Raw genomic sequence first — 20,666 nt, 5'->3', positions numbered from 1 at the left:
AAGCAGCAACATCTAATTACCCACAATACCTCACTACCGTACCGTATGGTCCATATGGGCAAGAGGCTGCAGGCAGCAGGCTCTCTCCTCTGGGGGTGGGGAGAGTGGTAGTTCACCTGGCTAGTCTGTTCCTCACAGCTAGTAAAAACGTCTGTATCGCCAAGTAAAAACAGGATTATTGTATACTATGTGCTCAGCTCCTGTGTGGTATTAAATAATTGATGAGAGGTGTAATACATGGCTAATAAACTACACTCAGGGTAATGGAGAATTACAAATTGTGAGCGGGTCGTGGAAAACCTTTTCCATCCTTCAAACAATGGCAGAAAATGTCTTCCCACTGTTAATAGCTCCAGATAACCTTCCCCCCTCTGAAGAATGGGACCCGCACAATTAACTGCTGCTCCAGCACCTTATCAGCCCCCTGACAAGTGCCTTTCTGCTGGGATTGTTTCATTACACGATTAAATGATTTAGCTGTTTTAAACTGGAGAGGAAGCAGATTCCCCCCATGCACCCCCGTGGGAACAGAAGAATGGCCGATACATTAGCATAATGAGATTGATATTTACACAATGTTTTAATGTGGTGTGATGTTCCCTTCATTATGTAGCTACACCTTAACATCTGGGAGTTTGGAGTTTGGACGTGTGATTCAAGGATTTGCACTCACACAGTTTCCTGTGATGTGTTCATTGAGGGTGGGTGTAGTCCAGTGTTGTCCAGACAGACCCCCAGACCTGGGGGGCCAGGGACATATGGTGTCAGGGCTGGGGGGGGGGGTGGTCACATGGAGACACCCTGCAGCCCAGGCATGGCGGCCACGGCGCATGTGATTAGCATGCGGAATGGCATCCTCTCTACATCCTCTCTACATCCCCTGCTGTCAGATCCCAGACCTGCCCAGCGCCCGGGGTCACGGCCCACAGCAGCAGAGCTAACTGACAAACAGGAAGGATACTGTTGATGTGACTGTGACTGTGACTGTGACTGTGACTGTGTCTGTGACTCTAACTGTGACTGTGTTACTGTGACTGCTACTGTGGCTGTGACTGTGTCTGTTACTGTGACTGTGACTGTTACTGTGACTGTGACTGACTGTGGCTGTGACTGTGTCTGTGACTGTGACTGTGTCTGTGACTGTGACTGTGACTTTGACTGTGACTGTGACTGTGAGACTGTGACTGTTATTGTTATTGTTACTCAATCAGGAAAAGTAAAAGCTCATGGATGCCTTGTCGTAGTTTCTCCCTTGTGTATTTGTATTGTATACAATGTCAAAAACTGGCATGTTCAAGAATACATATTCTTTCTCCTGCCCCTAAGGACGTGCTTTAGTGTGTCTAGTTCCAATTGTGACAACACAACGACTGGTTTACCTCACAGAGAAGTATTCACCCGTCCTCAGAAGCTTCTAGAGAAAGACTCTGTGGGTGAGTGTGTGCAAATGAAAGAGGACTGTCACAGAATATCAAGTGCTGATTTACTGTATAATAGATTCAGTGATGATGTCTCCTGCTGTCCCGCCACCTGTTCTATCAGCCACGCATGGCGTCGCTATGCACAGACTCCTCACAGCTCGTTTACCAGCGCACAGCGCCCCGCCATGACTGGAGCCTGTGCTGCCTGTGTGCTCTTCAAAAACAAACACATCAGTGCTATGCTATTTTACCCACTTTGTGACACCAGAAGAACTGAATTGTCGGGATACAGCAGCCTAGATTGCACCTGGGGGGGTGGCCTGCCTTGTTCACTGGCGTTGAATAAATTAAAGCCCCCCTGCCTACGCTGCTCAAATGAGGACGGTGAGGAGGAGATGGAGGCGTCTTCCTCCTAGAACCTTCCCATCCCTGACAGTGATGAAGTGCTCGGGCTGCGGGTTTGTGACTGGCTTGTGAAAAATGAAGCCATTAGTTGAGTCGGACCGGTGCTGGGCTAGAGAGGCTCGTGAACACATGGTGAGGCCTCTCTCCCTGCAGCGGGCCACACCGCCCAGCACCACCCAATTAGTCTCAGTCAGAACCCAGCCCAGGCAACTCTGGTACCAGATTACTTTTTATTTCAAAAACCGACAACCCCGTTGTTTCATTGAGACAGTATTCAGACATGAGAACTAGGGACTTCTACAGCCCTTATACTCACATTGTGATTTGAACTTTGGCTAAACAAAACTAACCGCACTTCCTAGTCGCCGCTGGCCAGTTCGTCAGTGTTATAGATCATTTCTTCTTAGCACTCGCCAGGGTAAATAAAAGTTAAATATATATACATCTCTGGAAAAAATTAGGAGACCACTGCAAAATGATCTGTTTCTCTGGTTTTACTACTTCTAGGTATGTGTTTGAGTAAAATGAACATTTTAGTTTTGTTCTATAAACTGCTGACAACATTTCTTCCAAATTCCAAATAAAAATATTGTAATTTAGAGCATTTATTTGCAGAAAATAACAAAACAGATGCAGCGTTTTTCAGATTTATACAAAATGAATAATGAATAATGCAAAGAAAACAAGTTCATATTCATTTTTAAACAACGCAATACAAATGTTTTAACTTAGGAAGAGTTCAGAAATGAATATTTGGTGGAATAATCCTGATTCTCAATCACAGCTTTCATGCGTCTTGGAATGCTCTCCACCAGTCTCTCACGTTGCAGTTGGGTGACTTTATGCCACTCAGTCCTGGCGCAGAGATTCAAGCAGCTCGGCTTTGTTTGACGGCTTGTGACCATCTGGTGGTTTTAAGGCTGTTTGTGTGAATGTCCCTATGTTGACTCAGCATAGTGTTTAGTTGACTCAGCATAGTGTTTAGTACCAACCATTAAAAGACGTTTCTACAACCTAGAAAAAGACCAATGCAAGTTAATTCTCCAGTTAACTATCAACACAGATATGCGGCGCCTTTGGCCGAAAAGGTGGTGTTTATTTCAACAAGTACAGCTGTTTGCTGTCTTTGCAGAGTAGTACAGCTGTTTGCTGTCTCTGCAGAGGAGTACAGCTGTTTGCTGTCTCTGCAGAGGAGTACAGCTGTTTGCTGTTTCTGCAGAGGAGTACGGCTGTTTGCTGTCTTTGCAGAGGAGTACAGCTGTTTGCTGTCTCTGCAGAGGAGTACAGCTGTTTGCTGTCTCTGCAGAGGAGTACAGCTGTTTGCTGTCTCTGCAGAGGAGTACAGATGTTTGCTGTCTCTGCAGAGGAGTACAGCTGTTTGCTGTCTCTGCAGAGGAGTACAGCTGTTTGCTGTCTCTGCAGAGGAGTACAGCTGTTTGCTGTCTTTGCAGAGGAGTACGGCTGTTTGCTGTCTTTGCAGAGGAGTACAGATGTTTGCTGTCTCTGCAGAGGAGTACAGCTGTTTGCTGTCTCTGCAGAGGAGTACAGCTGTTTGCTGTCTTTGCAGAGGAATACAGCTGTTTGCTGTCTGCAGAGGAGTACAGCTGTTTGTTGTCTTTGCAGAGTAGTACAGATGTTTGCTGTCTCTGCAGAGGAGTACAGCTGTTTGCTGTCTTTGCAGAGGAGTACGGCTGTTTGCTGTCTTTGCAGAGGAGTACAGATGTTTGCTGTCTCTGCAGAGGAGTACAGCTGTTTGCTGTCTCTGCAGAGGAGTACAGCTGTTTGCTGTCTTTGCAGAGGAATACAGCTGTTTGCTGTCTGCAGAGGAGTACAGCTGTTTGTTGTCTTTGCAGAGTAGTACAGCTGTTTGCTGTCTTTGCAGAGGAGTACAGCTGTTTGTTGTCTTTGCAGAGTAGTACAGCTGTTTGCTGTCTCTGCAGAGGAATACAGCTGTTTGCTGTCTTTGCAGAGGAATACAGCTGTTTGCTGTCTGCAGAGGAATACAGCTGTTTGTCTTTGCAGAGGAGTACAGCTGTTTGCTGTCTGTCTCTGCAGAGGAATACAGCTGTTTGTCTTTGCAGAGGAGTACAGCTGTTTGCTGTCTTTGCAGAGGAGTACAGCTGTTTGTCTTTGCAGAGGAGTACAGCTGTTTGCTGTCTGTCTCTGCAGAGGAGTACAGCTGTTTGCTGTCTTTGCAGAGGAGTACAGCTGTTTGCTGTCTTTGCAGAGGAGTACAGCTGTTTGCTGTCTCTGCAGAGGAGTACAGATGTTTGCTGTCTTTGCAGAGGAGTACAGCTGTTTGCTGTCTCTGCAGAGGAGTACAGCTGTTTGCTGTCTTTGCAGAGGAATACAGCTGTTTGCTGTCTGCAGAGGAGTACAGCTGTTTGCTGTCTGCAGAGGAGTACAGCTGTTTGTCTTTGCAGAGGAGTACAGCTGTTTGCTGTCTTTGCAGAGAGATATCCACATGTGCTCCTGCCTGCTTGCCTGACCAGTGACCAGGCACACACACTTCAACACTCAGAACAAAAGGCTTCATAGATTCCTCTTCCAGTAGTTGTTTATCATACGTTATGGGTCAACTCCACCCCCCTCACCCCTCCTTACTCATATACGAGTGAGGAACTGCGTATAGAGTGCAAGGAAGGCCTTGACTGGAGCCAAAGTCTATCAACATCACATTCGTAAATGTGAAAACATTCCACTCACACACACTGTCATATGAAAGACAGAATATTGATCAGATCTCACACCATTCATCTTCCTCTCCATCACATTGCAGAGGTTTTCAATGGGGTTCATTAGAGAAGATTACCGTATATGAGGAACTCATTAGAGAAGATTACCGTATTCCAGTCCTCTACGGGCCAGTCCTCGTGGTCTTTTGCAAACCTCAGCCTGGCTCTTCTCATTGATGAAGGCCTTGTTTAGCTTTGCACAACTTCAGAAGGGACGGCCCAGCACCCCAAACGACTACAGACCTGTCGCCCTGACACCACAGGTCATGAAGATCCTGGAGAGGCTAGTGCTGCAACACCTTAAGCCCCAGGTGAAGGACTTCCTGGACCCCCGGCAGTTTGCATACCAGGAGAGCATGGGGGTGGAGGACGCCATCATTTACATGCTGCACAGGGCCTACACACACCTGGAGAGGCCACAGAGCATGGTGAGGACCATGTTCTTCGACTTCTCCAGTGCATTTAACACTATCAAGCCATCACTGCTGGCTGACAAACTAGCAGTGATGTGTGTGGAGGACTCCCTGACGGCTTGGATCCACAACTACCTCACAGACAGGCGTCAGTATGTGAGACTGCAGGGCTGTCAGTCTGAGGTGGTGGTGTGCAACACCGGTGCCCCCCAGGGAACTGTTCTGTCACCCTTTCTCTTCACCCTCTATACCTCCGACTTCCAGTTTAGCTCCGACCAGTGCCACCTGCAGAAGTTTTCGGATGACTCCTCTATCGTCGGTTACATCACAGACGACAGGGATGAGGAGTACAGGGCCCTGGTGGAGAGCTTCGTGCAGTGGTGCGACACCAACTACCTTTTGCTTAACACCAGCAAAACAAAGGAGTTGGTGGTGGATTTTAGGAGGAAGAGAAGGACCCCAGCCCCCATCACCATCAAGGGGGTGGAAGTCGAGAGGGTGGACTCCTACAGGTACCTGGGAGTACAAATTAATAACAAACTGGACTGGACTGACAACACCGAGGCTCTTCTCAGGAAAGGGCAGAGCAGACTGTTTTTCCTGAGAAGGCTGAGGTCTTTCGGTGTCTGCAACAAGCTGCTGCAAATGTTTTATCAGTCGGTGGTTGCCAGCGTTCTGTTCTTCGCCGTGGCCTGCTGGGGTGGAAACATCTGTGCCAGGGATGCTGCGAAGCTAAACAAACTGGTGAAGAAGGCCAGCTCTGTGGTGGGGACCGGGCTGGACAGCCTAGAGGTGGTGGCAGAACAGAGGATGGGGAAAAAACTGGCGGCCATGCTGGCCAATCCCTCCCACCCGATGTACTGCGAGCTGGCAGGGATGAGGAGCAAGTTCAGCCACAGATTTGTTCTCCCCCGTCAAAGTACAAAAAGATTTGGACAGTCCTTTATTCCAGCTGCACTCCGACTCTACAACCAGGCCCTGCAGGGTGGGGGAGACCTGGAGCTGGAACTTTTGGAACTTTTTACTTATTGAGCCTGCACTGTTTTATGTATTTTATTGAATGTTTTTCTGTTTTCTGTACTGAATGTTTTCTGCCCTAACTGAGCTGTTTGACAACAAAATTTCCCCATTGGGGACAATAAAGGTTTTCAATCAATCAATCAATCAATCAGATGAGTTGGCGGTCAGTGGAGAGTCATTTTTTTGCCCCCAGCACACCCTGCCCCCAGCACACCCTGCCCCCAGCACACCCTGCCCCCAGCTCACCCTGCCCCCAGCACACACTGGCCCCATCACCCTGCCTCCAGCACACACTGGCCCCATCACCCTGCCCGCAGCACACACTGGGCGCACAGACAAAAGGTTGCAGCCGGTGCAGTTGGAGGTGATGCATGTGGACATGTGCCTGCGAGGCCAGAATAACCCTGTGTGTGCAACTGCTCAGGCCACGTATCCTTCACCCTGTCCAGAGTTATAACCATCACATCACCACAGCTCACTTTGTTGTGATGAGGAACCGTACATATACATACACACTGTGGCAACCCTCTCACTTGACCGGAGTAAACGAACACACACTGAGCTAGAGAGGAGAGGAGATGGAGGTCACTTATATAAAAAAATATATATATATAATAATAATAATAATACATTAGACTTATATAGCGATTTTCTAGATACTCAAAGACGGGGACACATGGGAAGGGGAGGGGGAGAGGGTTAACTAGTGAAGGCAAGCTTGAAGAGGTGGGTTTTGAGGGCCTGTTTAAATGTTGTCAGATGTTTTTATTGATTTAAGTGTCATGGCACCAACGGTGCTCATGGTTTATAACACACTAGCCACACTTAAAGCAAACAAGTGTGTTCATCACATCTTTATTTTAGCCTCTTGACCTCTTTAGGGTTCAGGGGTCATTAAGGCTGAAAATAATGTAGCAACATCACTTTTTCTCTCTCTGGGGACTAGGAACCTGTATCTCCCATGGCAACTAGCTACTGTAGATGGCATGGTCAGAACTGAATAAACATAAAATGGACTGCACTTATATAGCGCCTTATTCCAAAGCGCTTTACAACGGCCTCTCATTCACACACACATTCACACACCAAGGACAAGGACACTTCGACATGTGGCCAGTCGGGGCTCGAACTGCCGATTTGCCAACCTTGCGATCCGTAGATGCCGACTCTACCTCCTATGCCACAGCCGCCCCAAAACACAACCCTTTCTCTCTCCCCTCAGAAAGCTGTCCCGCCAGGGTCAGCTCATCTCCTGTAGATAATAACACGTCCCTGTTCTCTCCCTCAGAGCGGTGGCCATGTACAATGGGGCGAGGTTGCCTTCCCCCGAGGACGGCGCCAACGGTGTGCCCCAGCTGGCGGTGGCGGGGGCGGCCGCCTCGGCGCCGGTGCCCGCCGTGCGGCCCAAGGCTGAGGAGGAGGAGCCAGAGGAGGAGGAGGAGGAGGAGGAGCCCAGGCCGGAGCCCGTCCTGGTGAAGAAGGCCCACCGGGAGATCCTGGACCACGAGAGGAAGAGGCGGGTGGAGCTGAAGTGTATGGAGCTGCAGGAGATGATGGAGGAGCAGGGGTGAGTTGCTATTAGTAGTATATTTGATAGGGACGGCACATCGTGACGTTAGAATTCTAAGGTTCTATCTAAAAATTTCAAAAATCTAAATTTAGTTTTTTACAAAATCTGATCCATTAGGTGTTTATTAATGGCTGTGTGGTGTTATTTTTAAAATGTTGACATCTTTCAGTTAGTAATTCATAAAATACAAAGGTTCCATCTCACAAAACATAATGGAATGTAAAAACTTTGACGCTCAATATCTCTGAACTACCCTAAACGGAGATAGAACCATATCATTCTAAGCTCATGACATGTTAATGAACATCAAGTACAAGAAATACTAAATGTAAACATGCCGGATTGTAGAAGAAATGCTCATTTACACACCGTAGTCCCTAAGCAGGAGACAGCAACAATCATTCCAATAATTAGCCAGGTAAAAGCATTGTGACAATCAGTAATTGTTACGCTTGCCTGGCTCAGGACAAGGTGACAAAAAGGGAGACGACACATGGAGAACAATAATAGGAGATTTATTAAAGAATAATAGGTTAAATGGAAAGAATGATAAAGTAAATCATAACAACAACCAAAAAGGCTGCTGGTCGACAAGGAAGAGAGCGAGTCCATCAATTTGACCCCCTCTTAAAGTTCCTGGGACAATCAGGATGATCACCTTCACCTGTGCCCATCAGGAACCAAGAGAGAGGGTCAACAAGACAATAGATGTTTGGCGCCCACTGGTGGTACCAGTGTGGATCGTCACATCCCCCCCCTTAAAACAGAGGCCTACTAAAAAGGTCTCTGCTAATTTGTTTCCCAGATTACAAATAATACAAATAATAACAAGAGTCTATGGCAACAAAAAAAACGGTGATCTCTGCCACACACAGCCTAAACGTCAAATCCCAACCTCCCCTACAACTTGCCCACCCTCCAGCAATTCCTGGTACCTGGAAAAGCTCTATTTAAGGAGGGAGGAGCAAGAGAAAGAGAGATTAAGGACAAGAGTTTTAGACCGGCAGCATTGATTCACCTGGTAAGGCGCTGGCTCGGACTCTGCAAAGTATGCAAAAAGGTCAGGGGGTTATGATCTGAACAAACAACCACTGGATGAGACCCCCCCCCTCCCACACAAACATCAAAGCGCTGCAGAGCCCAAACCAGTGCCAAACAGAAACCAAACAGCCCTCAAACAATAACACATAACTCAGCCAATGTCTCATGGTCCTAAGCCGAGGACGCAAAACACCGTCTCCAGGCCCACTCACATCCTCCTCCCCCCCTGCTGCCACCACAGGAGTGGACGGAGATGGAGACACCCCATGCACTGTGGTCTGTGTAGACCCTCTACGGCTAGGGGCATCGATCAAATAATTCTGTCTGGACACCTGTCGTACAACAGAGCAGGGACCAGCAAACCCTGCCCGGAAAACTGGGTCACCCACAGAACAATCACCATGAGGAAGCCATCCACGAACCAACACATCCTCCAAGAGAAAACAACCACCTGCAGAGCTCTCCAGCTCATCCCCAGGCTGAATCCCACCGAGCAGCAGCCTCAGCTCAGGATCCTCCTGTTGGGCCAAAATCAACTCACTCCGAGACAAAGACGGCGGCAGATCTGGCAACCGAAAAACAGAACTGTCAGGAGCGAACCCATCAGACTCTTCACCATCATCAATTCCAGGGTCCATGCAACTCATAGCACGAGTCATGGCGCAGGCAGTAAAAACCTCAGGAAACTCCTTCACACTTAGGTCGGGTCCTGTTGGTCGTGTAAACCCAGAACTAACTACCAGAGGTGGGGGCACATCACTCCACACTCTTCCTCCAGCCAGGTTATTTCCTAAAATGACTGCCACACCCACCACAGGCAGAGAGGGTCGAACACCAATGGTCACTACCCCCTGGACCAGATCAGAGCAAAGCTCAATTTCATGCAAGGGGACAGACAAAGTCTGCATCCCCATCCCTCTAATCAAAACGCTGGTCCCCACACTTGACTCCTGAGAGAATGTTAAAACCGATTCCAATATAAAAGATTCTGAAGCCCCCGTATCACGAAGTATCTGGACAGGCACTTTCTGTGGGCTACCCACCAGAGAAACGAAACCTGTAGTAATAAACGGACCAAAATCAGGATCCTCCTCGCTAATCTGTATGGAGGCAGAGCCCTGTAGTGCCCCCGCCAACTCAGTAGCCGCAGGTGGGCTGGATACTGAGGATGCCATCACCCCTGGTTTAAAGGGAGACCCCTCGGCAACCCCAGACACTCTTACTCCTGCCCCACAAGCATGCACTGCAAGTGCCAACGGTCTAACAGAGCCCCCCTTCCCACTGTAGGTTTTCTTTCCTTTTAGGACAGGACACTCCTGTTTCCAGTGACCCTTCTCAAGGCAATAATTGCATGTCGAGTTAGGATCTACTCTACTCTGACTGCCATGCTCCGACCTTGAAAAGGGGACAGAATAACCAGGACCTTCGTTAGGGAATTGTGTACGATTTACCAATAGGTCAGTCACGTTCGGATTATGTCTACGGCTCCCCTCGCTACGAAAACGATGTTCACCAAACTGACTTTTATTAGTCAGTACAAATTCATCTGCCAACACCGCGGCTTGACCTGCTGTTTTCACCTTGTGTTCGTTAACGTAAGTGGCAATGCGATCAGGGACAATGGTTTTAAACTGTTCCAGAATAATCAAATTTGCCAGATCCTCCAGAGTATTCACCTCTACCGCCACGCACCAACGATTGAAATGGCTTGTTAGTTCTCTTACAACCTCAACATGAGTTTGTTTGTCATGTTTCTTCCATTGTCTAAACCGCTGTCTGTAAGCTTCAGGAACAAGTTCATAAGCCCTAAGGATAGCGGCCTTAACTGTATCATAATCTTTCCTCTCTCTACCATTAAGAGCAATATAAGCTTCCTGAGCTCGGCCAATAAGCACACTCTGTAGTAATGCGGTGCGGTCTGAAGTAGACCAGTCCCTATCGTCGGCAACACTCTCAAACAGTGAAAAGAATACATCAGGATCTTTTTCATTAAACTTTGGCAACAGTCTAACCATGACAGACATATTATCCCTCTTTGAATTACTCGAATCGCCACCTCCACCGTCAGATAACTTTCCCTCAGCAATCAACCTAAGGCGCTCCCGTTCAAGAGCTAATTTATCCAACTCCAATTCCCTGTCCCTCGCACGCTCTTGTGCCTGAAACTCACGCTCTCGCGTCTGCTCTCGCGTCTGAAATTCACGCTCTTGCATCTGAAATTCACGCTCTCGCGTCTGTGATTCCATCTGTAATGCTAACAATTCCTTCTGTTGATCAAATGTTAACTCAGTGGACCCAGATGCAACCCCAACGGATATTTTAGGGACAGACAATTTACCCTTTAGTATGCCCCTATTAATTAACGTAGTCTGTAAAGCCTCCACTACGTCCTGTTTCTTTGCTCGGCCTTTCACCACCTCAAGCTTAACCTCATAATGTTCCACAACCTTCCACAGTTGTTCCTTCGTTAACTGTAACAATCCATCGACCGACGGAGCTGCCACAAACTCCTCAAAAACATCCATAACTCAATATAATCAAATAACCAATATTAACCAACCCTAACAAACGGGAATCTCCCCTCCTATTACAAACTCCTCCTATAAACTACTCCCATATCAGCCATAATCTTCAGCCCATTTAAAGCGAGTAACTGTGCACACATACAAAACAGAAAAGTAACTAACATACTTCGTAAGAGCTGCCCCGCATCTAACTCAGTAATGACTGACTAACCACTCAGCTAGTCTTCAGTGCGTTCACATGCAACTCTTCCACCAAGCAAATGCCTGGTGGCGCCCCCGCGTTCAACACACCAAAAATAACAAACGAAAACAATAAACAAGCGTTAAGCGCTTCTACTCCTAGCACGGGGGTTCACGTATAGCTCTGATGGTATCTAAACCACCCGCCCTACCTATCCTTCTCTGCTTTGCATAGAACACAGCACTCACCAAACTCCAGCCGAAAATCACAGCCAATACCAAGAGTTACGTCCTTGTCAGCACAGTCGGACGGCCAGCTCCCCCTCGTCACCAGCACCCAAACCAACGTACCAAATATACTAAACAATACATTACATCCAATCCAACCAAAACCCAATAACTATAAACAATAACCATGCGGGTCTCCCAATATAGAGTTGGACAAATCCAACAATCCAATCCCGAATATCAACTATGAAAAGGGAGAGAATATTGCTCTCACCAAATTCAATCCCGGACGAGCACCCAATTTGTTACGCTTGCCTGGCTCAGGACAAGGTGACAAAAAGGGAGACGACACATGGAGAACAATAATAGGAGATTTATTAAAGAATAATAGGTTAAATGGAAAGAATGATAAAGTAAATCATAACAACAACCAAAAAGGCTGCTGGTCGACAAGGAAGAGAGCGAGTCCATCAATTTGACCCCCTCTTAAAGTTCCTGGGACAATCAGGATGATCACCTTCACCTGTGCCCATCAGGAACCAAGAGAGAGGGTCAACAAGACAATAGATGTTTGGCGCCCACTGGTGGTACCAGTGTGGATCGTCACAGTAATAAAAGCAAGAAACAAGTTACATAAACAAATGTTTAGATTGTACACTGAATCTGACTAAAAATTATCACAGTTCTGGTTTGCCTTAAGATTCAGTTTGAGATGGGTCTTGAACATGTAGGGCACTCTCTACTCACACCTGCTAGGCTATCCCAGTAGTTAGCACCTTTTACAGAGAACACAGTAACCCCCACATACAGGATAGAAACAGTAGTGGTGAAGAATACGGAAGCAATTGACCATGAGAGGAAGGGGGTTGTGGACTAATTTACCACTGGTACAGGGTTGTGGCACGAGGCGAAGCCGAGTAGGAAAACCCTGTACAGTGGTAAATGAGTCCACAACCCCCGCCCTCCAATGCTACATTGCTTTTCTACAACAGCCACCACATAATATAAAAAATACACAGTTGTAACATTAAATTAAATTATTTACAATCATGAATCGTTTCAGAATCCATATATCCTTCCACCACAGAATATAGTCCCATAAACCAGATCAACCATTGCATTGTAGGTCAGCACAGGTGTTGTTAATCAGATTGATTGGGAGGTGCATTGATACTGGAAATGCGGTCCGAACTGAAGGTTGTTGGGGTATTTACCACTGTTGCTAGCCAATCAGAATCCAGTATCCAAACATGCTGTTGTAGAAGCTGCACGTTTAGGCTACACACTGCAGTTTCCACAAGAGGATAACGCCACTTTTGCGTCCAGTAATGGCTGCTTGGGCAGCGCCACAGTCAGAGCCAGAGAGTCAGTCGGTCAAGGACGTAGCATCTCTCGTTAGCATGCTCTCTCCTCCAGCGCTAAATGCAGGGAGAGCCGCGCAGCGCGCTAAGGCTGCTGCTTCCGCTAGGCTACGGTGGTGACTGGCATCTGCTGGCTTCTGCTCTAATCTCCCTAGCTCAGAGTCTCAGGCCCACACTGATCCATTCAGCCATGCGCACACGCACACGCGCAGCCGCGTGGCTAAACGGGGCTCCGAGGGACTCTCTAGGCTGGCTGTGACTATAATTAATAAGGAGTTGGGTGACCTTATGTCTGTGTGTGGTAGGCGAAATTAAAACGGTTTGTGTTGACAGCCAAGTCATCAAGCCCGAGAGGGGGTTAGATGTTGGTATCGATTTGACCGTCATTTGCGAATATATTTTTTTTTACGATCCAGTGTTTGTTTTTACATTCATGGCCATTCTTTGTATGACACTGTAGCGAATGTTACTGATTAGCAGTATGGGAAAAAAACCGCAGGCCTTGCAATCAAGTTGCTCCTGTACAGTCTAACATGTTTGATACTGTGGAGTCGTCTGAATAAATGACAGTGCCTGTGGTTTAGATGGTCTATCTTCATCGCAGTCAGTTCTCAACTTACCAGTGTTTCATCTAAACCTAAAAACACTAATACATCTTCCCAGGCAATAAGGAGTCCTGGGGGTGGGGGGGGGGTGGGGTGGTTGTAGAATGCTTTGAAGCCCTCTGCTATACTCTGTATGATGGACTAGTGGATTGATGCTGTTAGTAGTAGTAGTGTGTGTATTTTTCACTGCTGGATAAGCATGTCCACTAGAGCACTGCCCACAAGCCTTTCTCTCTCACTGCTGGTGTAACTGTAGCCTCAGCATGACTAAAGAAACCCTGTAACCCTGTAACTGACCAGCTGGTTTCCAGTGTGTAGTCTCAGCTCATTCAAGCTGTCATTTAGGGGGGAAGGCACAATTTGAATAGACTGGGTAACATGAGATTGTAATCCTATACCAGCTGCTGAACTGTCATGTTTAGTGTATGGTAAGTTTGAGTTGAACTCAACAACCTCAACAGGATTATTGGTTGGAAGTAAGACTAACGCCACCTTTCATAATTGCTGAACTCTTTTCATTCGACTCGGTTCATCTCCTTACTATGGGATATTATGCACCCCTGCATACATTACTGTACATTCTAGAATGTTTGAGACTGTGGAGTCATTTGAATGAAATGAAAGTGCCTGTCTTGGCAGATGGTTCCTCTTGGCTTTGTGTGAGAGGTGGTGGGGGCGGGGGGGGGGGGGGGGGGGTGTGGTGCCTTTGTCAGTGCTCCACTTCCACAGCCTCTGCCACGGTGGTCGTGGCACGGCCCTATTGTCTGTCGGTTTGTGACAGGAGCGCGGTGCATCTGTCCAGCCTCCAGGCCTCCTGTCCAGTTTTTTTTTTCTGAATAGGGCAGTCCCACTCATATGTTTCATTTTATTGGACAGATTCAGTGAAGACAGACGGGAAAGTAAGGAGAAGAAGGGAGAGAGAGAGGGTGTCAGCAGGGTATGGGCCGGATTCGAACCCATGCCGACATGGGCATATGTGTGCACTGTAGACCGCGGTGCTAGACCACTGGACCACCCTAGGCCATGGTGCTAGACCACTGGACCACCCCAGGCCATGGTGCTAGACACATGTCCAGTTTTGGGACTTGGTCGCTGGTTCTCGATGTGCTTACGAGGTTCTCAACTGAACCTTTGGTGACCGTCAACTTTGAGACTTTGTCGCTAGCCGCGACCTCAGTCAAGCGTGGAAGAGACCTCCATACACTCTCTCACTGCATCCTCCATACACTCTCTCTCACTGCATCCTCCATACACTCTCTCACTGCATCCTCCATACACTCTCTCACTGCATCCTCCATACACTCTCTCTCACTGCATCCTCCATACACTCTCTCACTACATCCTCCATACACTCTCTCACTGCATCCTCCATACACTCTCTCACTGCATCCTCCATACACTCTCTCACTGCATCCTCCATACACTCTCTCACTGCATCCTCCATACACTCTCTCTCACTGCATCCTCCATACACTCTCTCTCACTGCATCCTCCATACACTCTCTCTCACTGCATCCTCCATACACTCTCTCACTGCATCCTCCATACACTCTCTCACTGCATCCTCCATACACTCTCTCTCACTGCATCCTCCATACACTCTCTCTCTCACTGCATCCTCCATACTCTCTCTCTCACTACATCCTCCATACACTCTCTCACTGCATCCTCCATACACTCTCTCACTGCATCCTCCATACACTCTCTCACTGCATCCTCCATACACTCTCTCACTGCATCCTCTATACACTCTCTCTCACTGCATCCTCCATACTCTCTCTCACTGCATCCTCCATACACTCTCTCTCACTGCGTCCTCCATACACTCTCTCTCACTGCATCCTCCATACACTCTCTCACTGCATCCTCCATACACTCTCTCTCACTGCATCCTCCATACACTCTCTCACTGCATCCTCCATACACTCTCTCACTGCATCCTCCATGCACTCAGTTTCCCCCCGGGGACTTGAAGGTTACCATACGGGTCCTAACCCCACGTTCACTCCCCAAGTCCTTTCTTTGACATCCAGTAATCATACTAAAGAACTGTTCCTTCCATCCCCGGTCATTTCTTTGCCAGACGACACGTGTTCATCCCCCCACACATTGACATGGGAAGTACTAAGGGAGACTAGAGGGGTGTGATCAACTAGAGCTATCTGAAGCAATGACTAGCTAGACCTTGAAGTCTAGGGTGGGGGGGGCAGGTAGCCTAGAGGTTAGAGAAGCTGGCTAGCAATCGGAAGGTCGTTGGATCGATCCCCGCCTCAGGAGGGAGCCGGATGTGAGCTGGTGACTGGAGGGGTGCTGGCATCATATCTAAGGTGTCCTACCACTGCCGTTGTGCCCTTGAGCAAGGCACTTAACTCCTAATTGCTCCAGGGGCGCTGACTATGGCTGACCCCTGTGCCTAGAGCAAAAAAATACATTTCGTCGCACTCTGTACAAGGACAAAGGTTGAATCTAATCTAATCCCTCCCCCCAAAACATGTGTCTTATATCCCTGAACTCTATTCCATAGATCTCACTGTATCCGTGCTCACCATGATCTCACCATGCCCTCCACTCTCCACACTTGTCCTTCATGACCTCCCCCTTCCTCCCCCCATCCTCCCCCGTCCTCCCCCGTCCTCCCCCCATCTTCCCTGCTGACCAGAGAGATAAATGAATCCATGACTCCTGGGGGACTCCAGTTAGTGGAGCTGGTGTCTCTGTTCTATGTGTTCTATGTGTCTCTGTCTAGACTCTAGACCTCCCCCCCTCCACCCCCACCCCCCCCTCCACCCCACCCCCCCCTCCACCCCCACCAGTGAGGAGTCAGGCTGGGCTGGGCCGGGGCAGGAAGGCGGCTCTCGTTAGGCCCTCAGGGTAAAGGCGGTGCAGCCCAGATTAATGTCGCTGATAGAGAGCTGCTGCATGTCATGAGGAGAGGGCCACCACGGCCATCTGTCAGGGTCCTGGCTCCGGACTAATTGCCTCTGGTTTAAGAGCGATGTAAAGGGGCCATATGTCCACCAGAGAGCCCCCCCCCCCATTGGCCCGGTCAGCAGGCTGTCTGACGGCGACAGAGGACAGGGGGGCCGTCAGAGTTACTACGCTCTTAATAGGGATGTAAGGACTAACGACGCGTCGCCAGCCAGACAGTTCATTATCGCTAGAAATATGTGACGCTTCAAAAACGGCAAGATGAAAAATCATCGTGGCATTGAGAGAGGCGGGCGGGCGGGCGGGCGTGCCGGGGGGGGCTAGCAGCACAGTGGTGTTGGGTCAGGTGAGGCAGGGAGGGCTAGCAGCACAGTGGTGTTGGGTCAGGTGAGGCAGGGAGGGCTAGCAGCACAGTGGTGTTGGGTCAGGTGAGGCAGGGAGGGCTAGCAGCACAGTGGTGTTGGGTCAGGTGTGGAGGGCTAGCAGCACAGTGGTGTTGGGTCAGGTGAGGCAGGGAGGGCTAGCAGCACAGTGGTGTTGGGTCAGGTGTGGAGGGCTAGCAGCACAGTGGTGTTGGGTCAGGTGAGGCAGGGTGCAGCCTTCTTCCACCGAAGCTCCACGGCATCTGCTGGTTTTGTAACTTATCCTAGAACGCTTTTTGTGAATTGTTTTGTAGCTAACAGCGTTGTGCAATTTAAAACGCAGAGCTACATTTTTTGCGTTTTTTAGCCGATGGCACATGATTGCAGGTTACATGCAAGACTAGCTCGCTAACTAGACTAGCTAGCTCGCTCCAATAAGGTTGGATGTGTTTCGTATTGACAGGCGGAGGCCATGAAGCTGTCATGCTTGTGTAAACTTGGAGTGAAAGTCATGTAGCTAGGCTAACTAGCTAGCCTGTTGGTTAGATACATCTTGTTGGGCTTAAAGGTTAAAGTGTTATTGCTGTAGCTACACGCTGCACTCATCTTGCAATATTCATCATTTATTTATTTGATGTGAGATTAGTTTTTTGTTTTTTGTTTTTTTGGTTAAGACAAGATATTTTCTGTTTTTCTTTGATTTATTTGTTTATTTTTTATAAAGAAAAGGAAATATGCATTCATTGCACAGTTTGTGTTTTGCAGTTATACCCTACCTCAGAAATAAAAAGAAAAACAAGTTTTTGTCTGAGAAATAAATAAAATAATCTTTCATAATTCTGTCATAATCTGTCATAATTTGCCTGCAATCTCATTTTGTAAAAAGAATTGTGAGATAATGGTATGGTGAACCCAGTATGGTGAATCGTATTGAGTCATGAGTATATCGTTACATCCCTAGTACACTCTGATTCAAAGAGAGTTGAACTTGAAAGAGATCATCTATTTAGTTGAATGTTAAATCCCATTGTGAGGTGTTGTGCTCCAAATAAGCTCTTGTAAAGTAGGATCCGCCTTCCCAATTTAGCTTAGCATGATAGAGGCATGCTCCTTTAGCACAGCTCTCAAAACTGCACTTTCAAACAAACAGAGAAAGGGAGAGTGGGATACAGGGATGGACAGACCAATGAACCGCACTCTGCACTGCACTTTACTTTATACCGCACTATCCAATGCACTGTTGTCTGTCCTGTGTTGTTGTTGTGTTGTCCTGTTTTTTGATATGTGAAAAAAGTATAAACGCACTTGCTGTGGTGACGAAGCAAATTCCTATATGTGTAATGCATAGTGGCAATAAACGTTATCTCAATCTCAATCAATCTCTCAAGAACCCGGGGGGTAGAGGTAGAGAGGAATGCAGGATGCAGGCGTTAGGCACAAATAAAATGGTGCCTGGAACCTTTTTTCATCGGTTGTTGATTTAAGCCTGTAGGCCACCCTCCACCCCCAACCCCAGGCTCCCCCCCCCACCGCAGACTCTCCCCCCAAGGCCATCGCCAGAGAGTAGACTGACTGAGGGACAGGTTGGATGTGAGCCGCTCTCTACTAGCAACCCCTCTAGCAGTGCACCTCCCCCCACCTTCTCCCCCTTTATCCCCCTGGCCACCATCGCCCATCTCTCCCCCCTCCCCCATCTATCCCCCCTCCCCCTACTCTCCCCCCTCCGGCTGGTTGCTAAACCCAGGGATTACTAGTCTGCCATGTGTGACAGCCTCACCATGGGAGCCAATTAGAGGAGCGCTGCAATTAAAGGTCTTCACATTAAAGGGGGTCTTCTCATTAAGCTCTCTGAGGCTTGGCAGAGGCCCCCGTTTACTGGCGCTTGGCCTGACTCTGTAGGGGCCGGAGGGGGGTGGGTATGACATGCAGTAGGGGGGTGGGTATGACAGTAGGGGGGTGGGTATGACAGTAGGGGGGGTGGGTATGACAGTAGGGGGGGTGGGTATGACATGCAGTAGGGGGGTGGGTATGACAGTAGGGGGGTGGGTATGACATGCAGTAGGGGGGTGGGTATGACAGTAGGGGGGTGGGTATGACATGCAGTAGGGGGGTGGGTATGACCTGCAGTAGGGGGTGGGTATGACAGTGTCCATACAGGAGCCACGGCCTGGCTGTTTGAAACGGCATGGAGGTGATCAGTGGATGGATACCATGCAGGTGTTTGTCTCTATTAGACCGAGTCATCAGGTGCCTCCAGTCAGGATTCTCAGCTACTTCCTGTGTCTGGTAATGACACTGGTATGACACTGGTAATGATGAAGGAAGGAGAGGAGAGATCAGCCATTTTGCAACACACTCCTCTGTAAATGTATGTTTAAATGTCCAGATATCTTAACTGTAGCTCGAAGCCATTTAGGGTTTATTATTTATTTATGATAGAATCATACGCAGTGTCTGATACCTCCTGGTCCACACACACACACACACAATTTATTTCTCCAAGAGTAATTGAGGCGTATTGAGTGTCTGCCTGATTGGAGCCCCTGTGGAGCGTCTCAGCCTCTCCCCCTACCGCTTAATGAGCACTCATCAAAGAGGCTCGCTCTCTCACTTAGGCCAGACGGCACGCTGGCGGCCATGGCTATTTTGGAAAAGCTTTGATATGAGTCGAGCACTCCTCTCTCACCCCCCCCCCCAGCCTCTCTCACCCCCCCAGGAAGATGAGGAGAGTAGGTGCATCATGGGAAACAACGAGAGTCACACCTGCTCATATCTGATGATAACATACAGTGAAGATGGACTGCACTTATATAGCTCCTTTATCCAAAGCGCTTTACAACGGCCTCTCACTCACCCATTCACACACACATTCACACACCAATGGCGGCAAGCTACCACGCAAGGCGCCGTCCCGCTCACTGGGAACAATTTGGGGTTCACTGTCTTGCCCAAGGACACTTCGACATGTGGCCAGCCAAGGCTCGAACCGCCGATCCGCCAACCTTGCGATCATTAGACGGCAGCTCTACCTCCTGCGCCACAGCCGCCCCATATACAGTAGGCGTGTAAAACTGCAAAGCCATCTTAATACAAAGCCAGTTTCATTAGAAGAGTGGAGGTTTTAGTGTGTGGTGTAACCATTCCTGGCACATGACCTTCTTTAGCTGTTCTGTCTTAAGATACCATTGGAAATCTTCACAGCCTGATATTACAATATAGACATTACTTGTAGACAAACTGTGTGTGTGTGTGTGTGTGTGTGTGTGTGTGTGTGTGTGTGTGTGTGTGTGTGTGTGTGTGTGTGTGTGTGTGCGCGTGTGCGCGTGTGGACCACTGCATACAGACATGACAGAATTAATTGAATAGAAAGATAAAGATAAAGAGATACAAGGATGGAGTCATAAGAAGAGCAGGACTGAGTACCCAGAATGAGGAAGCTACTGTATATAGACTCACTGGACACTTTATTAGGAACATCTGTACACCTTCTCATTCGTTCAGGTGGTGTAATGGTGTGGGGAATGCCACCATTTACTCATCTTCTAATGGCGACTTCCAGCATGACAAGGCACCGTGTCACAAAGCAAAAGTCGTCTCAAACTGGTTTCATGAACATGACAATGAGTTCAGCTTCAGTGGCCTGCCCAGTCACCAGATCTGAATCCAATAGAACACCTTTGGGATGTGGTAGAACGGGAGATTCACAGCTTGAAAAAAGTGCACTTGAAAAATCATCATAGACCAGAATCTCCAAGGACTGTTTCCAACATCATGTTGAATCAATGCCACAAATAATTCGTACTTTGTACTCTGCAATGACAATAAAGTTGAATCTAATCCAACCTAATCTAACTGAGGCTGTTTTGAGAGCA

At 48.2% G+C, this 20,666-nt stretch overlaps 1 protein-coding gene across 1 annotated transcript in view; it reads left to right on the top strand.

Annotated features, from left to right (window-relative positions):
• Positions 1–7,292: 7,292 nt before the first annotated feature.
• srrm3 (serine/arginine repetitive matrix 3) overlaps positions 7,293–20,666 on the top strand; it is a gene marked incomplete at both ends in the record, with an annotated part of 52,458 nt that continues 39,084 nt past the window's right edge. Inside the window, one exon of the mRNA XM_080549465.1 lies at positions 7,293–7,561. Coding sequence (XP_080405591.1) covers positions 7,293–7,561 — 269 coding nt within the window. The remainder of the gene's footprint in view (positions 7,562–20,666) is intronic.

Source organism: Nansenia antarctica (assembly GCF_963989245.1).
Source record: "Nansenia antarctica genome assembly, chromosome: 20".
NCBI classification, from domain to species: Eukaryota; Metazoa; Chordata; class Actinopteri; order Argentiniformes; family Microstomatidae; genus Nansenia; species Nansenia antarctica.
This window is presented reverse-complemented; position numbering and strand designations above follow the sequence as displayed.